The 19,542-nt window shown below is 35.0% G+C and overlaps 1 protein-coding gene across 1 annotated transcript in view; it reads right to left on the bottom strand.

Annotated features, from left to right (window-relative positions):
• The window catches only part of GRIK2 (glutamate ionotropic receptor kainate type subunit 2), a 415,942-nt gene that overhangs the window by 91,306 nt on the left and 305,094 nt on the right, over positions 1-19,542 (bottom strand). The window contains exons 13-14 of the mRNA XM_037392944.1: positions 9,356-9,474; positions 5,258-5,475 (exon numbers count right to left, since the gene is read on the bottom strand). Of these exons, the coding sequence (XP_037248841.1) occupies positions 5,258-5,475; positions 9,356-9,474 (337 nt within the window). The remainder of the gene's footprint in view (positions 1-5,257; positions 5,476-9,355; positions 9,475-19,542) is intronic.

Below are 19,542 nucleotides of genomic sequence, written 5' to 3'. Positions count from 1 at the left end.
GGGTGGGAACAGGACAACAGGGGACTAAAAGGGTCAGCAGCTTGGATTTTTGTGGTGAAAAAGTAGTGAGGGGAGAAATGGAAGATATTGTTGAAAAGTAGAGCTGGAGTATAAAAATGAGTCCTAAGGAAGAAAAGGAAAGAAATTGGAAATGTAAATGATAAATAGACTAGCCTATCAGATAATTCTAAGGTGTGTGTCAGCTTTCCTGAATTAGTCCCCTATCTGCCTTTTACCAAGTGAACTTGAAAAAGATACATTCCCTTTTAGTGCTTCAGCTTTGTTATCAACAAAACAAGGGTATAAAATATACTACTCTCACAGCGAGCTTAATTCATGATACAGAAGTAATGACACTAATATACTGCTATTAAAGAATGAAAAATTACTTTGTTTTTTACTATTTTGTATGCAAATGTCTAGTAACCATAACTGAGAAAAATTCACTGGGCACGGTACTGTACAAAAACAGGAGAAAAAAAATTCTGACATTGAAAGATACAGATATGAAAAATTATGAGAAAACCAGAAATACACAACACCTTCACAAAAAGGAAAAAACATTGTAGATCACATTTAAGAATATGTGCTGTAGTAGTTTCTTTGTGTGTGAGGATGAAGAAATGTGGTACAAATAGAAACAGGGTACAATTAACATTGTTCTCAATTTCAGAGCTGTCATTCAGCAAGAAAACAGACATTGAGATTTTAGGAAACAGACTGAGAGACCACAGAAATCAGAGGCAATGGAAAAAATAAATGCTTTTTATCTTATTCCAAACAGCAAGGAATACAAGCTTCTGAAACCTGAAAACTATCAATAGTCATAAAAGCAGCCAAGAGAAAGGAAGAGAATTTCATAACTAAGAAAAACTCCACAATATGAGAAACACCAAAACACTTATCAGGAGTGGAAACTACAAGCCTAGCAGCAGATACGGATTAGAATTTACTTTCATGTTTCTTTTCTTCTGATTCTTGAATAATAGTAAGGTTTTCTTTGTTGTTTCCAATGAAATGGCCCACCAGATCCATCTGACATGTAACAGACTCATAAAATTACTTCCTTTCCATGCTGAGACTAGATAAGTAGATTTTAAGAGAAGACAGCATTGAAAATTTCCTTCACTTTCTGGCTTCTAAAAGGATTTGTAATGGCATGTTTCTCAAACCATGAGAAGGTATACAATGACCTGGAGGGCCTGATAACCTGCTGAAGACAACATTTTCGTTTTTTATCAAAGCTATTTTACAGGGATGTTTGACTCACAAGGGTAGCAGCATTTTCAATATATATCCTTTGTTCTCTCCAAGATTTTAACTTTAGCAGGTTTTAATCCAACAGTCAGTTTGTCTGATTCCCATTTAGGTTCTCCTTCAAAAAACATTCCTTTTCTGTTTGAGTACCACACAGCTTTGGCCAGGTTCCAAAGTTTTTTTAAGAAAGCATTCAATGGACCGCTATGTAGATAATAGATGCAGAAATTACTGTCAGTCTCACGGGTAGCTACCGAGCCTCATTGTGATTGGAACTAATAACTACTACCAAGATATGATAATTTCATTTAACATTAGAAAACCATCTGGTGCCTTCAGTTCTTGTTGTAATGTAATGCCACTGTTTTACTCAATGCACTCTCATGAGAATGAGACAAAACAGCTAAGGAAAAGCATACACACAGATGATAAATTTGTCCTCTCAGTAATCTTTGTGCAATGCCCACACCCCACACTGACACCCTGAACTCATACTTTCATAGATATTTGAAGTAGGAGGGGACTACTAAAATCTAATCTGAGTTCCTGTGTAACAAAGGCTATGTATTTCATTGAGTAGACATGTTATTAAAAGTGTAACATGTTTGGGCTATGCTGTATCTATTTTTCTTACAGTGGCCACATGATGGATGCATTCAGCTGACTCCTAGATAAGTTTTACCACTGGTTTATTAATCTCACTTGTAAAAATATGCACCTTATTTCTAGTCTGTTTTTGCCTAACTTCAGCTTTGAAACACTGGGTATCATTATGACTTTTTCTGCTAGATTAAACAGTCATCTGCTGCCAAAGTCTCATTCCATTAAGGCACTTACAGGCCATGATCAAGTCACCTCTCAACCTTCTCTTCAGCAGATTGAACAAACCAATGTTCTATAGCCTCTAACTGCAATGCTTTTTTCCAGACCCACAGTCATTCATTCACCTTTAATGAACTCTTTCCAATTTTAAACATATTTTTGAAGTGTGGTCACCAGAACAGGACATAATAGTGCAGTGTTACTTTATGCTTGATATTCACTTGTCTATGTATCAGAGAATATAATATATATCATATAAAACCCTCCTTTAACTTACTGATAAAAACAGGAAGTATTCTGAAGGAATTAAAAATGTATTTATCCTGGTTATTTAAACACAATGCAGAAAATGTACACAACCCTTGCCTTTTCTATACTATCTTACTTTTCTGTACTATCTACATCTAGTTAATGTCACTTCTGGCACTTAAGATACTTTTCTGAGAGTTTTTGTCTTCCTCTATCAGTTTCCTGGTTTTAAGTGCTTTTTATATTATTCTTTAGTAGTAGTATCAATCAGCTGTTCTACTCTAGTAGTATGTTTTAAGGTAATTCCATTTACAGTCCTACTTTAAAATATTTTCTTACATTTTCATTTTCTTCATTTAAGGAAGTTACATTCCTGAAGCAATTTGCTTATGCAAAATAGAAATATATTTTGAAAACACACAAATACAGATATAGTATGTTGACCAGAACAGCAGCACTCTGTTTTCTGATAACTTGGCATCATTAGGTGAAGACACCTAATTTTACCAGAAAGTATACTATAACAGATAGTCTGTGTACAAATGTTTTGCTTTATCTTTCATGGAGTATATATTTAATTCCATTGTATTCCTTACATAGGTAGCTCTAGTGAATAGTATTTACACCAAGAATATTTGAACATCTACCTGGAAGTTACTTCAGGAATTTACTGAATGAACCAAATGAGATTGTATAGTTTCCATTTATTTTTCATTTTCAGCATGATTTTCACTTATTGGCTGAACTACAACTACAGTTGCAGTGACTTCTAATGCTTAAGTTTGGATTAATTTCATTAGGTAAATAATACAAATTAATTTACATACTACTAGATAAGATAGTAAACATCAGAAAAATATTTGGAAACATTTGATTGCTAGCTGGAACAGAAATTCTTAACTATCACTGCATTTTCATGTGTACAAAACACTTACTAACCATGATTGGTTTGCATATAAAACCCAGAAAATATGTTTGTTCAAAAGAATAAACATTAATTTGCCCTAATCAGCTTAAAATAAAGAAAACCTGTGTATTGTTCTGATTTCTTCTTTTTATTCATAGTGAAGGAGAACTCATTAATGTACTACAAAACTATACCAAACTATGTGAACTGACACCATAACTCTGTTGTGTATAAGTCTAAGTTATTTCAACCGCAAACAAAAATCTTCTATGCAGGATGTGCAATTGCTGTTTCAATAAAGTAAGCTCTCTCTAATTCCTGGATAAAATACACTAGATAAACACAAAATATATCTAGATAAATAGAAACAGAAGAAGAAAGAGAGCAGAAAGAAAGAATTGTGCAGAAAAGGGAGCAGTATATTAATATGCAGAGGGCAAAAACATCCAGAGAAAGAGAAATTGTCTCTGTGCACTTAAAAACCCCACAGATTATGCACATACAAAAAAGGAAAAAGAGTGAATAACAGAGAAAATTAAGGGTGCAGGGAAGGAAAACTAAAAGTTAATACACAGAGAAAAGTGCTTCTGGAAACCAGAAGGAAAGACACTGCTAATTTAAAGTTGCTTTCTAATATTTTAGAGTCCACAGTTTGAATCTGAATCAGAAAAAGTTCAAAATTTTCTGCCAGCCAAAAATGAAATTAAAGCCCTGTAGTGTTTTCTGGTAACACAGGAAATAACTTGTGTTACCTCTTTATGTCCTGAGAGGTGAATCGACTCTTTTAAGAACTGCAGACCTTAAGTTATGTTGTTTCTTTTAACTGCTTCACGTACTTTCTGACATCAAGAGACCTCTAGTTGATTAGTTACATCTATTAACTTCATCAGCTATGTTTCCAACAGGCATCCCGGGGAAAATACTCAGAACCTTCGCAATGTATGCTATAAGTTAAACAGCCTAAAACATTCCAAGATATTGATTTGATTTTTATTTCCAAGCAGAAGCTGAAAGCCCTAAAATTATTTTTAAAAATTAAAACTCTGTGTACACTTTGATTGGCTGTAATGTTAAAAGATTAAATACTCATTATTTAGCCTTAATACCTAAATAAATTTTGTAGACTCTTAATCAAATGAGAGGAGCTGAGCACACATTCTTCAATTTCTGCACCAGTTTACAAGTTACCTTGGACCTCAGTTTGTCTAATTGCAAATGCCAATTAGACAGACACTGCAAAGCTTTAGGTGACAGCATAATAACTCATAAAACCAGAATATACTAGCTAAAAGTCTACAAAATGTACCAAAGATCAGACAAATATTTTAAACACCTCTCGCTTTGGGAGATCCAAGACACTTCTGCGCTATCAAACACAAAGAGATATAGAAGAAATCATTCTTTCTCCCCTTCATGCATATTTCTCACTAATTTAAGCCCACTTAAATGCTTGATGAAGCTAAAGATTTCTAATTCAGCAGCATATTTCACTGTATTTCAAATTGAACTATCTTGATAACAGGTTAAAAGGAACAGAAAAGCAGGAAGAATCTGAGATTTTTATATGGACCTCGAGTTTCATTCAAAAGTTTCTGAAAAAATAAAAAGTCCAAAAGGTTTTTCTCAGTCCAGCCACTAATATTCTTAGTGTAGTCCCGCTGCTTGAACAAAGACTACAATGAAGTACAATGCTATTGAACTGATAACATAACTCTAATCTGACAAAACTCATTCTTATACATGGCTATAGGACAACCGTCTGAGCAAATTGCTCAAGTTTCTTCACCTACTTCACTGCTAGGAATTTAATTCTTTAAGTGAAAATCATCAGAGAAATTACCTGTTGTTACCCATGAGAGATTTTGCATTGACATCTTTACTGCCTTGCATATCCTCAAAAAAGTGATTTTTAGTTGCTTTTGACAGCAGTGGGAATCATACATGTTGCTTCTCAACAAGGTGCACAAACTTTCCCCCCACGATTGGGATATAGCATCTTTTCAAACAGAATATAAATCTTACCTTGAAGAAAGTCATGGTTGCTCCATCTTCAACTGCTCCATACTCTATCTTTGTCTGCTTGGCCAAATCATCAGCAGAATCAATAGGGGATTCCATACGTTCCACTGTCAGAAAGGCGGCTAGGTTAGCAGTGTACGAAGAAATGATGATAAGTGTGAAAAACCACCAAATGCCTCCCACTATCCTGGTGGAGAGGGCTTTGGGCATGAGCTCAGAACCTAACGAAAACCAGGGGAGAAAGGTGAAACCAATGCACAGAAAACAATCAATAAGTGTTCAGCACTTTTTGCCACAGTGGGGAGACGGAATCACTGTGCAAAAAAATCTTTAAGCTACAGGCTTACGTGTACTGCTTTTACAAACACACAAAACTGAAATGAAAAATAAGAACTGATTACACTTATAAAGACATCTTTCTGGAGCTGTGGGAATTAGAAGATAGTAATGGGAGATTCAGTGATCAGCGTGTCTTTAAAATTTATAAATATATTTATGTATATACATCAATGTGAAAAACGAGTTACTTGAATTGGCTTTCCACAAAAAATCCTGGCTGGAGTAAGACTCTAAGTATAATAGTAATATTGAAACACTTCTACAGTTCTCTATCTTCAAGGCACTAAATAAATATTTAAATATTTTGTAAAAGCTCATGAGTCAAAAATAAACTCTTGAAGAAATAAACAGATATGAAATAAAGTATTTCATATCTGAAATACAAAATCTGGAATGTATTAGAAATATGCTTTTGACTTTTGGCATTTGTATTGCTGTAAAGGGTTGTATATTGACTGCTTAGATAAAAAAAAGAACATCTCCCATCTCTATAGTTAGCTCCACAATTTCAGATAAATATGGGTGGCTATGCCACACACTTAATTCGATATAGCAGCAATGAAAATATTAGACCACTATGCATAAACTAGATAAAGATAGATTATAATGCATTGCTGGAGTTGCCTGCTCATGGCACTAAAAAATGGAGGGGGAGACAGACACTGTATGGTAATTTGCATAATTATTAATTCTAATTTGGAGTCTAATCAGACAAATTGAACTGCACAAACTCCTCTTGTGCCTAATTACTAAAAACAGGAAAATATAAAATTTAATGTAATTTATAACCACAAATATTTATTATAAATGATCATGTATGGAATTTTTTCCATAATGTTATAATTGAATGGAATGAAATTTCTAATGATGTTGAATCATTAGAATGTTGGATAACTTCAAGTTTCATTGTTAAGAACTTCATGTAAGACTTTTTAGAAATATCTGGAAACTTGTTTTCAAAGAAACAGTTTTACCATATCCACTACATCATTGTAGCAAAACAATCACTTTTTGTGAATTGGTCACTATGCTTGCTTTTAAATCTCCTGGGTAAAATGGAATGAAGGCAAGATGGACTATTTTATTCCTGTTAAATTTTACTGTTTACATTGAATTATTTAAGGAACTGGTCCAGCAAGGTAACACATCTTCATATAAATGAAAGATTATGCCAAACTTCGAGTGTCAATGCCAAAAAAAGAACAGAAAGGAGGGGCAGGGGAGAAGGAAGAAAACCAAAGAAAATGAAAAAAGAAGTGGTATCATAACTGGACTATTGTATTCAAAAACAGCCCATCTTACCCTGCAGTTCATCTTACCCTTGCTGTTTCAAACAAAAAAAGCTGACAGACTTGGACATGACAGCCAACTCCAGCGCCAGACTCTGCCTAGAATTCTGCAAGGAAAAAAGTAGAAAAGTACCTTTCTGATGTAGTTGCTCCTGGGCCCTGTTAGTCAGACACTTAGACACCATAACACTAACAGATTTCCCAAAAAGCCCACCATCACCAACTTTTAATTGCTTTCATTCCATTTAAAAACCAACACCAGTAAAGTTAGATAGGACTGGGAAGAAAAGAAGAATGGAAACATTTGCCGCAGTTGCCCCAATTACCACAAGTTCATACCTTACCACAGGCTGAAACCGAGTGCCACCTAGGCCCATGAAACAGAGCCTGGTTAGGGGCTGACTGTCATGTACCCAAGGTAACGTCATGTCCAGCACTATATCCCACAGTTTCCTGGGAGCGAGGGGTGTCAGCAAGACATGTATGAGTTCCCTCTATCATGTATCCTCCAGCACTAAGCAAATGTTTCGTAAAGAAGCAACGCTTAACAGGTTAATGTGAGTATGGCCCACGCGGCAGTACATTGTTTCTAATGGAGAGTTATTGCAGTTAGGTGAGAACTTCCATGCTTGTGTAAAAGCCTCCTTTCAGATGACTTTAGGCTCCTGAGAAAATTTTTTTAAAAGCAATTATCAAAACAAGACTGATACTTCATCCTAAAATTGGTGCTTTTGAAAGCTTATTAAAAGATGCGCTGAGTCAAAGGCAAAACAATGCAAGGCAAGGACATCGGGTCAGCCTTAATCCTGAAAAACTAGTTTTCCTTCATGGAAAACGATTAACCTCCAAAGATCTCTTTTAAAATTAATGCCTTTCTCTTTTTCCTATTTTGATTATCAATAAATGTTTAGATGATAGGGACTAAAGTACCTTTTTCATATGATGCAAAACCCTAAATTGCTTTTTTGCCCTCCTCCAGAAACATAAAGAAGTATACAGCCACATAAGGTATAAAACTCAGCATTCATAGTGATTCTGACAGTCCTGAGAACTTGGAATGGAATTCATAATACCTTGTTTCATTCAATATCCATTTTTTGGTAGATGCTTTGAAAGCAACCATTATCTTAAAAAAACTATATTTAGGAGTTGTGCTTTGACTATACAATTTCTTAAAATGTATATTGGTAATCGATCTAGTTGATACTACATACTTGGAAAAATATAGCTGTATTTTTCTTTCTGATTTGGAATCTTGATTCATTTTTACCTATTAATTCATGTTTTCATAAGCATTGTACACTTTTTGCTGAGAGCTTAGAGACTTGTTAAGCCTGCAGACCTGATACATGATAGAACATTTGTTACAGTTACAGAAGAACTTCCTGAATTCGTTCGGTGACTTAACACCAGGATTTATTTATAGATGGTGAACTTATAATGGGAAGTTTTAAAAACAATTGCTCAGGTACATCCACCAAACAAGTTTACCAGCTTGCACTAGTTCCTGTCAGCATTTTCCATTATTTTTTTGTGATATGCATTGGTTATTTTTTCAGAAAGAATAGTCATCCCTTTTGCTGGTTCTTTAGCAGAACCAACAATATTTCTTATGCTATACTGCCCAGTGAAATGTCAGAACAAAAAGCTGAATTTGTGCTATACAAATGTGTCTGAAATTATGTGGCACTGTTCAAATTCTTATGGAAAACGATAATAAAATGGTGATATATGTTTATGGATCTATATCTTTGGTATACTTTAAATATTAAAGGAATATTGAAAGGAAAATATAAATTTTAAAGAATGTATCTTAACTTAAACATTTTACTAAGACAGTGCTGGTTAAAACTGTTGTTGGTTATAATCTGAGCTATATAACTATACAGTTGCCATTTTCATTCTCAGCAATGGCACCAATTTCTCAGTGCATGCATTGTATAACACAGACTGTTTATTTAAATCTCTAAGAATGATCATTGTGATTTTAAAAAATACAGAATGTGGCTGGAAACAGTCAAATCTCCTATATTAACATTTTAGTTTGCAGGTACTAACTACTAGATAAAATATGTCTATTATTGAAAGATTTCTAGATCAATATTAAACAGGTGAGAGACATTTACATTATATTCTTGCCTGACAAAGATGTATTTTTTTAGGTTATTTAAATGAAGGTTTGTTAGATTATGGACTGATTAGCTTTTTTACCTATGCAGTAATGCACCATATTCTGTTTAGGAAAGAAATTACATAGTTATGCTGTACTTTTAAGCTTAGAAAAGTTTATCAATCTTCGGACCTATTCCTAAGGCGGAGTTTGAGAATGCCTGGGTACATAAACATAAAAAAAAGCTGGTTTATGGTTACATGCACAGAGGCACCCATGCAAGTGACTTGCACCAGAGAGCTGTTACCCCCAGCAAAAAGTGGGACATGGCACCCAAGAGAAAGAGCAGACTGAATCGTATACCTTGCTGCATGAGAGCTCCAACTCCAAACCAGAAACTATTTAGCAAGGTAAAATTGTTTTCCACCACGTCTGAGTCAGGGTTGCAAGGGTGTGGATTATACCACTCATAGGGACTAAACCTGTGGTAATTGACAGAAAAAAGAACAGATTTAAAATGCAGCCAGGAGAAAGTCTATCCAGCAAATATGCTGCAAAAGAAAAAGAAAAACAAGAAAGGTTATAAAGAAAATAGTGATTGGAAGTTTTTATAGTATGACTGCATTATATTTAACAGCAATATTAAAAGATAAAACAATACTGAAGATTCACATTCTTTACTACTACTGATAATAATAAAGTTGTATATAGATTGGCTCTGAAAGGTTCTGAGTGCCACCTGTAAACATCAAAGCACTTATTCTTCTAGAATTATGAGCACTTTTTGGCATTTACGATTATGTCCTTATAACCATTGTGTCAGCATTTTGCATCTTGAAAGAAATTCTATGTTAAATCACAGTAATTAAGCAGAAAGAAAATAAATTACACATTAAGGCAAAAGTGTTTCCTCAGTAAAATTACAAATAATGAATCTAACAGAAAATAAATAGTTGGTGGTAAAAGTGGCATCATTAATCACCAAAAGGGACTAAACTCTGTAATGCACACAAAAAATATTATAGCAAATTAAAGGAATTGCATCCTGTCCTGTGAGGTGCACAACAGCATCCCTGGAAAGGCTTTCCAAAAGAAGCTGGGGACACTCAAAAGCACCTTGCAGGGCCAGGCTCTGAGAAAAGAAATTAAATTAAAAAAAAAAAATAAAATAGAGAAGTTAATTATTTCAAAAATAGATAGAACAATGATAGAATGATGTCTAACCGAGTCTAGCAATAGATTACAAGCAGATTATATATATTCAATCCATTTTAACTCATGACTTTGACATTGCTGTGTATTATGATAGGTTCATATCAAAATATTATTTTATCAAGTATAGCTAAAACAAGCAAACATGTCTAGGTAAATTGTTCTTTGTTACGATTCCATTCAGAAACAAAGATTTGTAGTTCTTTCTCTTCCTCGTTATATCTTTGTACAGCTTTAAATTTTAATTCCAATGTGCAGGATTCTTCTAATTAATTAAGAGGTTTAATGATCATGCCTGGCCTTGGAGACACACTCTTGATAGGGACTTCTATTTTATGCTTAAGTCTTGTCTTTAAATCTTTGTGAATACAAGCTAATGAATGTATATAACATATTTGAGGAAAAAAAAAAAAAAAACAACACAAAAATCACTGCAGCACAGTAGAAGGGAACCAGCAAAATTAATAAATATATTACAGAGTTTAATTGCTAAATCAATAATAGTGTATTTTCCTAATTTCTCAAATCATTAAAGCCACTCTGTTAAAAACCCTGGGATAGGCAACCTTTATGAAAGAACTTTTTTGTAATCTATCATATAATCAAAGCTATGTGAATAATGTATCTGTCACTTCAGAATATGCAATTCTTTTCACAATAATATTTCAAACACTTTAAGATTCAGAAAAACAAATCTTGCACTTTTATGCTCTTAATGTAATGTTAAACCACCTCTCACCTTAGAAGTCTGTACTTGACAAAGAAATGTTTCATTTCATTCTCCAAAGCAATACTGACATGCTGTTCAAAAAAGTTGATTTAGTTCTAATTAAACATTGTGACTTGAATTCTTCTATTACTTTGTAGTAAAACTAGATCAGAAGTTTACTGTCTCATTAAAAAGATAAGTATCTTTCACGTCATTTTGTCGTCAAACCAACAAAACTTGGAAACAACCAAGAGCTCAATAAAAGTGAAAAACATTTTTATATTCTTTTGCTACTAGAGATATTTGAAGATGAAATTGGAAAATATCTTGTTCTTGTGAGGAAAATGTTTGCTAGATAAAGCAAACATATTTTAGTAACATAAATATATTCTGCAAATGTTATTTTTAGCAGCTGAAATTTTATTGAACAATCTAAAATGTACATTGATAACTTTCAAGTTTTGTTCTGATATCTCATTTAATTATTTTGATATTGTTATGAAGAGCAGAAAAATGGTCCATATTTGCAAAGAAAAGAAGAAACAACCTGACACAGGAGCTGGTTTTAAGAAAAAGAAAGAGTACAATCTGAGTTCTGGACATCTAGGATTGGGTTACACCCCATAGTTTTAAAGTTCCCTATTTTTTATTTTTTAGTCCATAACATAGTTGATAAAATGTCTTTTTTTTTTTTTTTTAAATGGGTACTGATGAGTGTTTAAAAATGCATAAGAAAAAATAAGAGAAAAGAAAGTAAGGAAAATAGAACTGGTCTATTATGGATAAATATTATCCCACCTTATTTTAATGTCTGCTATTAGGTTGTCTGATGTAAGAATCTTAAGCAACAGATCATGTAATTAATTTTTTGTAGGTACTACATATGTGTACAAGTTCTATGCAGTTTAACCCATTGCAATAAATACTTGTAAATCCAAGACTTATAGAATACATTCAGGCTCACTCAGGAGGTCATATAATCCAGCATCCTGCTCAGGGTAATGTCAACCACTAATTCAGAACCGGAGGATGTCCAATCAGGTCTCAAAAACCTTCAAAGATAAAAATTCCACAGCTTCTCTGGGCAACATGTTCCTGGCTTACTGTTTTTCTTTAAGTGATGCTGGAATCTCTATTGTTTCAAAGTACAAAACACTATGTAGCTTTGGAAAGAGCCTGAACCCATTTTTTTGTATCAGCTGCTCTTACTAGAAAGTGCCTAGTAGGAAAACTCCTCCTGCCCAATGCTAAAAAAGCCGAGCTCCCCCAGCATCTGCACATGTCTTGTACCCCAGACTCCAAGCAGCTTGGTGACCCTTGCTCTAGTTTATTCAAGTACTGGGGGGCCTAGAATTGCTCACAGTATTTAAATGTGGTATAATAAATGCTATTATGGGAATAATGGCTTTCCTTGATTAACTGACTACGCTCCTACTATTTAAATGCAGAGCACTCTAGCTCAATCAAGACAAGTATAAAACAAAAAGGAAACTTCAGTACTCAAGTGAGCTGATGCAATTTTGAAGATTGGTCTCCCTAATAATTGGTAACAGGTACTTTTCCCATTTAGCCATCTCTGTTAGTGTTTATTCCAACATTTCAGATACAACTTATTTAATCTCTAACACCTTCCATGTGTTTGAAATATTTATAGAATAGGCTTTAAATGAGCTTTACAAAACCTGTGCTCTGCTTTTCCTCTTTGCTGCTACCCACTGAAAAGTTGCAATTACTCTTCCAAAACTATTGGCTAGTACACGTAATGTTTAGAAGTCAGCAATCTTAGCAGTCCACAGGAAAGGGAAGATTTGTGCCAGGTATGATTCTACTTTAGGGACATTCCATGATATTAGAAATCAAAATTACTATGCCAAATGAGCAGACAGAAGACTTACTTCAGAATTGCATAATTTCATTTGCAAATTACTTGAGACAGAATACAATTTATTTAAGCTCTGTATTCCTACAGTGTTTGGAATAATGGAGCCTTGCTCTTACAGGCCTGCAGGTAAAAATAATAGTGAATATTTAAAAAACAAGAATAGTTTTTTTGAAAAACCTGCTCAGATAATTCTCTAATCAGATACTGGATTTTTCAGTGTAGTGCATGGGAAGAACAGAAATGATAATAATGTTTCATGAGAAGGAATACCATATCATGTTCTGCATAGCTACATAGAGTCACAAGTGAACAGTGTAAATGAAGACTGACTATACTTCATACTATGCTATCTGCTTGTGGAACCTCTCAGTGCCCTTTATGTTGCAATGCACACAAAGGACACCAGCTTTAGCAAAGCTGCTTTTCTATATCCTGTAGAAGTGGAAAATATCTCAGGATTCCACCTTTGAGATTCTAGAAAGTTCAGTTCAATACAAAATTCCGTTAGTTTTCTAAGGCAAGATCTATACTGACAGCATCACAAAAAGTTACCTGCTCAGGCATAAACTTTCCAATTGTCTACACTGAGAATGTATGCAGTATCTAGAAGATAACTTCTAGACTCTATAGCAGTCCGTCTTGGGCCTGTTTGGCTTAAGGACCTGGTATGGTATCAACAGTACTCTACCACTAGCGTCTCAGCCTCCCTTTTTATTTAGGAGCTTGGTTTTGCACACTCTGGGTACAGGAAGTCTTCTTGCCATGACAATACAAGATTCTTTTCCTTAATTCTTGACCTGCAGGCACCCACTCCTCCTATCCAGTGTCAGTAGTTTGAGACAAACTCAGGAAGAGACACATGACTAGTGCTAGATAAATTAGAGATGTTTCTACAGTTTTTGTTGGTAAATAAAGATACAGTCTCATAGACAGCCACAGAGCCCAGTCTAGATGACCTCAAATGTGATTGTAGATACAAGATTTTGGGCTCGCATACTATACTCCGTGCAGTACATCCTGTCACACACCGAGTGCTGCTTTCAGTTGCTTTCACAAAAGATGTGGTCTAGCATGTTCTATACAAACTAATTTTATACATATATTGTATAAAAGCATATGTATATTTGCTTTCAAAACGAAATACTATGGAAGAGAAACTGATGATAGGTTTTTGAGTTGAGGATTACTGAAACGGGTGGAGCATACATATGTATAAAAGTATATGCTCCACCCGTTTCAGTAATCCTCAACTCAAAAACCTATCAGTTTCTCTTCCATAGTATTTCGTTTTGCAAGCAAATTAATAGACAAGCTTAGTACATTCAACATGTGGAATTAGAGACGTTTTTAATTTAAGCTCTATTTTCTGGAGAGTAATATAACATTAAAAAGAGAAGAAAACACAAAAGCTGCAATTTAGAGGGAAGAAAAATGGATTAGTGGAGAAGTATTTGCAATTGTTCTTACATTATACCAACACATGGTTGTCCAGGAGTATTATACAGAACTGAATTTATATCAGTTGGGCCCATACTTAGTCCTTGTGGAGTAAAGACTGATTGGCCTCGTTATTAATACTTACACATCATTTTAGTTTTCTGTATTATTTTCAGATATTTGCAAAACAGGTGTATAGTGTCAGTATCATTAAATCATATTCAACACGTTACCTGTTAAATTCCTACAGGGAACTTTCACCAAAAATATAAAACAATATCTCTTTTTTAGGGTAGGAAGAGGTACAGAATTTCTTTCTTTTCTTTTTTTTTTTTTCCTTTTTTTTCCTAAGAACCAAAAAAACAAAACACACAGCATCTTTAAATTGCAGGTTGATACTGAATAGTTAAGTAAAAATCCATGACAGCTATCAGCTGCCATAATAGTGCCTACAGTTTAATTCTTGTTTAAAAATCCATACTGATTTAGAACATTTGATTGTTATCTCAGACATGATGCTTTCTTCCATTCTGCCCCAAACAGGAGTCACATAATGACTATGGAAAGGCTAAGAAAAATTTATATTCTACAGAACAGTTTGAAATTACAAGACAAAAATCAAATGCAAGAAATTTAATTCCTGGTCTGATGCAGTCAGGTGGAATACTTCCCTATATTCATGGAATTATGAATAATTTTGGTCAGGGGAAGGGAAGGGAATACTGACTGTATAGAAGTAAGGGGCAAATATGACTTAAAGGACTAATAAGATTACTTACTGGTAGCTGGGTTTAATTTATTTAAATTACATTATTTTCAGAACGTAATTTAAATTAATTACATTCATTTCAGACTATGCTGCTACTGTGTTTTTGAAAATGAACGTGTAAATCCATTAGGAGAAAATAGAGCTACAAAAATATTATTTAGAGAATGACATGTAAACTAACATACCCCTCATAGCTCAGCAATATATGTCACAGATACAGCACACACTTAGTGTGCACTATTCTGTCATTATTTCAAACCTGCCAAATTAACTCAGATACTGTTCCTTCATTCCTTCACTTTTATTTGGATAAGGACTATGAAGAAATGCAAAGGAAAGATGACGATACACTTCTATGGCCACAAACATCTCTCTTGCACAATCAGACCAAGAAGTGGGCAGACAACTTTCACTGCAAAACCCTCAGCGCAAGGGTTTCACGAGCTGTAAGCCTTCATCTAATGAGCATAATTTGAAAAATGAAAATAATCTTATCCCATCTTCTTCATGAACTGCTAAGCATACTGATTCAATATGGATATTTCTGAACACAACAAAGTATCAAGACGTTCATGTGATACTCTTAGCTCTAGCAAATTACACATTCTCCCATTCACCAGAGCAAAGAGTAAGAATAATTATTCTAGACTTTGTTATTCAGGGCTTCTGTACAGGACTACACCCTCAATCCACATCTTATTGCATCAGAACTGACAGATAAATTATAATATTTTTAAACTTTTTCAAGAATATCCAGGATATTAGATGGATGCTTTATCATAATGTATTAACCTATTCAACAATAAAACATGCTTCTTCTTCGCTTTATTAAAGCCTGTGTTTCTTTTTTCTAAACTATGCCTTTTAGAAAAAACAAGATTTTCATTTGGCTGCTTGGATGTCAGACCTGACTCATTACCTCACCTTATCTGATGATTGCTGAGCTGTGAACACAGCCTATTATTGCCAGCACCCCTGCCCTGCTCAAATACCCTTGTCAGTGCAGTAATTGCCCTGCCTGTACTGTGATCATCTTCCACATCATCTTCCCTTGTGGAGCCACTCTGCTTTTGCTGCTCCCTTGACAAGAACTACTCATTCAACACTTCTTTTATATACAACACCAGCCCATCTAAAATAATTGCATTGAATCACCATCACCTCTCCACTGCCTATAAATGGAACTTAACATGACTGACTTTTTAGATACCTAAAAGACTAACTTTAAGGTTTCTAAACTTAGAGGATAGTGATCAATCCGAAGTCTAGAAAGGCACAAGATTCATGTGCAAGTTGTGTACTGTCTTCACAGAAGTGGGTTCTGTAGCTCTACCCCGTCCCTTTAAATGGCTCACAGGCGCTATTAATTTTAAACATTAATAGGATCCTGTTAAATCCAATTGAGTCAGGGATTAAATACAAATATGTCAGTTACTGCTGGGTCAGGACCAAAATCTTCAGTATTTGAATGAAAATATCCTGTCCCATTTTTCTACAATTTTAGCTTCCTGGTTAATATTCAAAAACTAAACACTCAAGTAACTTACAAGCAAGCAACATAAAAACTGTACAGTAAACTTCTGCTGTAAGCAACATGAACCATACAGGAATAATATCATCCAACAAAAGTGGATACATGATGATTTTTGGAAGCTATCTACTTTTACTGCTGTATTAGCTACTAGCCTTGTGGTTAAATCCAAAAAAATGTACCCTTGGGAGCTACAGAGATGTGCAGGTTGGTCACAGCTTAAATCTGAATCAAAACTAAGAATGGCTGTTCTGCTTCATAAAAAAACCCACTGTAAAACTTATACCAAGTATGGATCTATTCTCAAATCTGCTGAACACAAAGAGAATCTTTCTTTTAATTGTAATGTGCTTAGGTATTTAGTACCATTCCACTTGATGTCATACACTGAAGAAAGATAAATTCAAGATGTCAAAATTATTAAAAATTTCTTAGACTGTTATGAGTTAATTAATATATAGTATATAATAACTGAAACATTTCTACAGATGTGGATCAAGGTTTTATTAGCATTCATGACAGTATTAAAGAGCATATCACAGTTGTAATTAAAGTTTATTATATACTAGAAATAGAAGTCAAAGATATATATACAACCTTATTTTTGCAGCACTAGTAAAGTTCTTATTGCTTGATTTTAATAAATGTATTGGTTTCAGTCCTTAAATAATTTTTGAACTTCCCAAACACTAGTCCACCCATTTCTTTAGTAGAAGAAATGTGGATAAATTTAGATGTTAGATGTCAGTAAATACCCTGGAGAAAACTTATTTTCAATTACTATCTTTTAATGTATGTGAACTTCACATTGATTGTAGACTTCTCCCACAGACAACGTATCCTGACTTCTGCTAAATATATTGAAGTCTTGAAAAACAAATCTTCTCGGACTAAACAGTTCTGAGATATCTCAAGTAATCTATAGTAGGGGAGATGTCCAAAGAGTTGCTCCTAGGTTAGTTTTAAGTAAATTTTAATAAACAATTTTATTAACAATCTGGAAGAAGGTATAAGCAACACAACTAATTAAAACATAGAGGGAAGTACTTTGGAGGATTTTATGAATGCTAAGGAGGGCAAAGGACTACAAAGAGCTTAGAAATATTACATTGATAGTTTAGGAGAACAGAAAGTGATGTTGATCCAAACTGCACAATGTTACCCAACAGTATTATTGTAGCAGATGAACCCGGAAGACAGTGTTATTCATAGCAGAGGAGACAAAAAGTTAAAATGACAGGGGAAGAAAGCCTAGGGGTGGGTACAACCAACTCAGCAGTTCTCTACAGTTTGCCTGCAAGTGAGGCCCAAATATCCCATTAGAAAAAGAAGAAAAATAACACGTCCCTAATGAAGATTTCCTGAATGGAGAGGGAATATGAGTTGGCAAGGAGTCAGACTATCTGATTTCTAGAGCAGCCTTAGTAAGTGAAGGAACATTAGCAAGGCAATAAATAAATTATTTACTCAGCCTTAGTTTAGAAATCAGAGTTGAGGATTCAAAACAACTAAAAAGAACTATTTATACAACACAAAGTGAACTTAAGTGGTACTAATTCCACTGTTATTTGAAAATAAGGATGAGGCCAGGAGACAGCAGGGAAAGGGAGAATGGCTGAAGCCAAAGTTATCTCAGCAGAGACAGCAGAGATGTAGAGCAAACATCAATCTCACACCCTATGCATTCCTGAATCTTCTTAGACATTCCTGTCTTTGGTAGGCAAGAACTGGAAGGACCCTGTGCAGCCAGAGATACGGCAGTACAGTTTCACTGGCTGGTTGACTGCTACTTTATCACCTCTTCTAGGTTCTTGGTCATGCTCTCTCTTCCTCTCTCTCTCCCTCTCTCTCTCTCTCTCTCCCTCCCCTCTTTTTCCTTTTTTCTATATTTATATTTGTTGTTTTGGTACTACTGACAGTAGGGCAATGAAAGAAGGAAACCCCATGGTTTGTCCTGCTAAGCCAAGATTAATTTCAGCAACTATAGATCTACAGTGCAAAGAAAAGCAACAAAAGAACATCCAAACACCATAATAATGTCTAACAGCCAAATCCCTCTGAACTGTTGAAGTCCTGGCCCTACATCTGGCCTAAACACTTCTGACAACTTAATCTTATTCTGCTTTCAGGAGCACCCTGGACTTTCATATCTTTTTCTCAAGATTTCCCAGCTCATCTTGAAGGGTGACTGTCACAGGCCTGCAACCATAGAACAGAAAATGTTTAGGACCAGGGGACTGAACTTCCTCATCAGCTGCCCTGTCCAGGGAGGCATAGTATATGCATCTGATTCACAGTGCTAAGCCTTCTACTAAGTCCTTTGCCTAACAAGAGAAAAAATTTTCAAACATATGTAGTGACTAAAACAGCCAGTTGAGACTTTTGGATTCCATGCCCAACTCAGCTTGAGCAGTTTTAAACTCAGTGTTCCTAACGTCCAGGAGGGCACCTCTCTTAAAGGTGAAAACCTAGGATGGAAGTCCATCTACTGAACCTTGGCCAGCAGACATATAAGACATATAAGACATATAAAAGGTGGGTAAGGCAGAGGGAAAGGGGGGAAAGAGGGAAAAAAAAGAAAGAAAAAAGAAAAAAAATTTAAAAAGAAAATGTGTAATGGGTATACATGGCAAGGATTTAATACCTGGACTGGGAGGCAGCTGCATGTGTGGCCTCTGTGAGAAGAGGCCAGGGTCTGCCCTGTGCTGGACACAGTTGGTTCCAGCTGACTCCAGCAGACCCACTGGAGGACACAGCAGAGCCCCTCAGCCAAGATAGTGGCACATCTGGGAAAGTGTGTTTGAGAAAGCGCAAAAAAATGCCAGGCAGAAAAAGAGGAGAAGGAAGAAAAAAGTGAGAAACAGCAGAAGGAACACCAAGGTGAGAGAAGGAGGAGGGGAGGAGGTGCTTCTGGCACCAGAGCACATTCCCCTGCAAACCATGGAGAGAACCACAGTGCAGCAGACTTTTTTCCTGTATAAGTGCAGCCTATGACAAAGCTCATGTTGGA

The sequence above is a fragment of the Falco rusticolus genome, chromosome 6 (genome assembly GCF_015220075.1).
Source record: "Falco rusticolus isolate bFalRus1 chromosome 6, bFalRus1.pri, whole genome shotgun sequence".
Taxonomy (NCBI): Eukaryota; Metazoa; Chordata; class Aves; order Falconiformes; family Falconidae; genus Falco; species Falco rusticolus.
The sequence above is the reverse complement of the archived record's forward strand: the minus strand, read 5'-3'. Positions and strand labels throughout refer to the sequence as shown.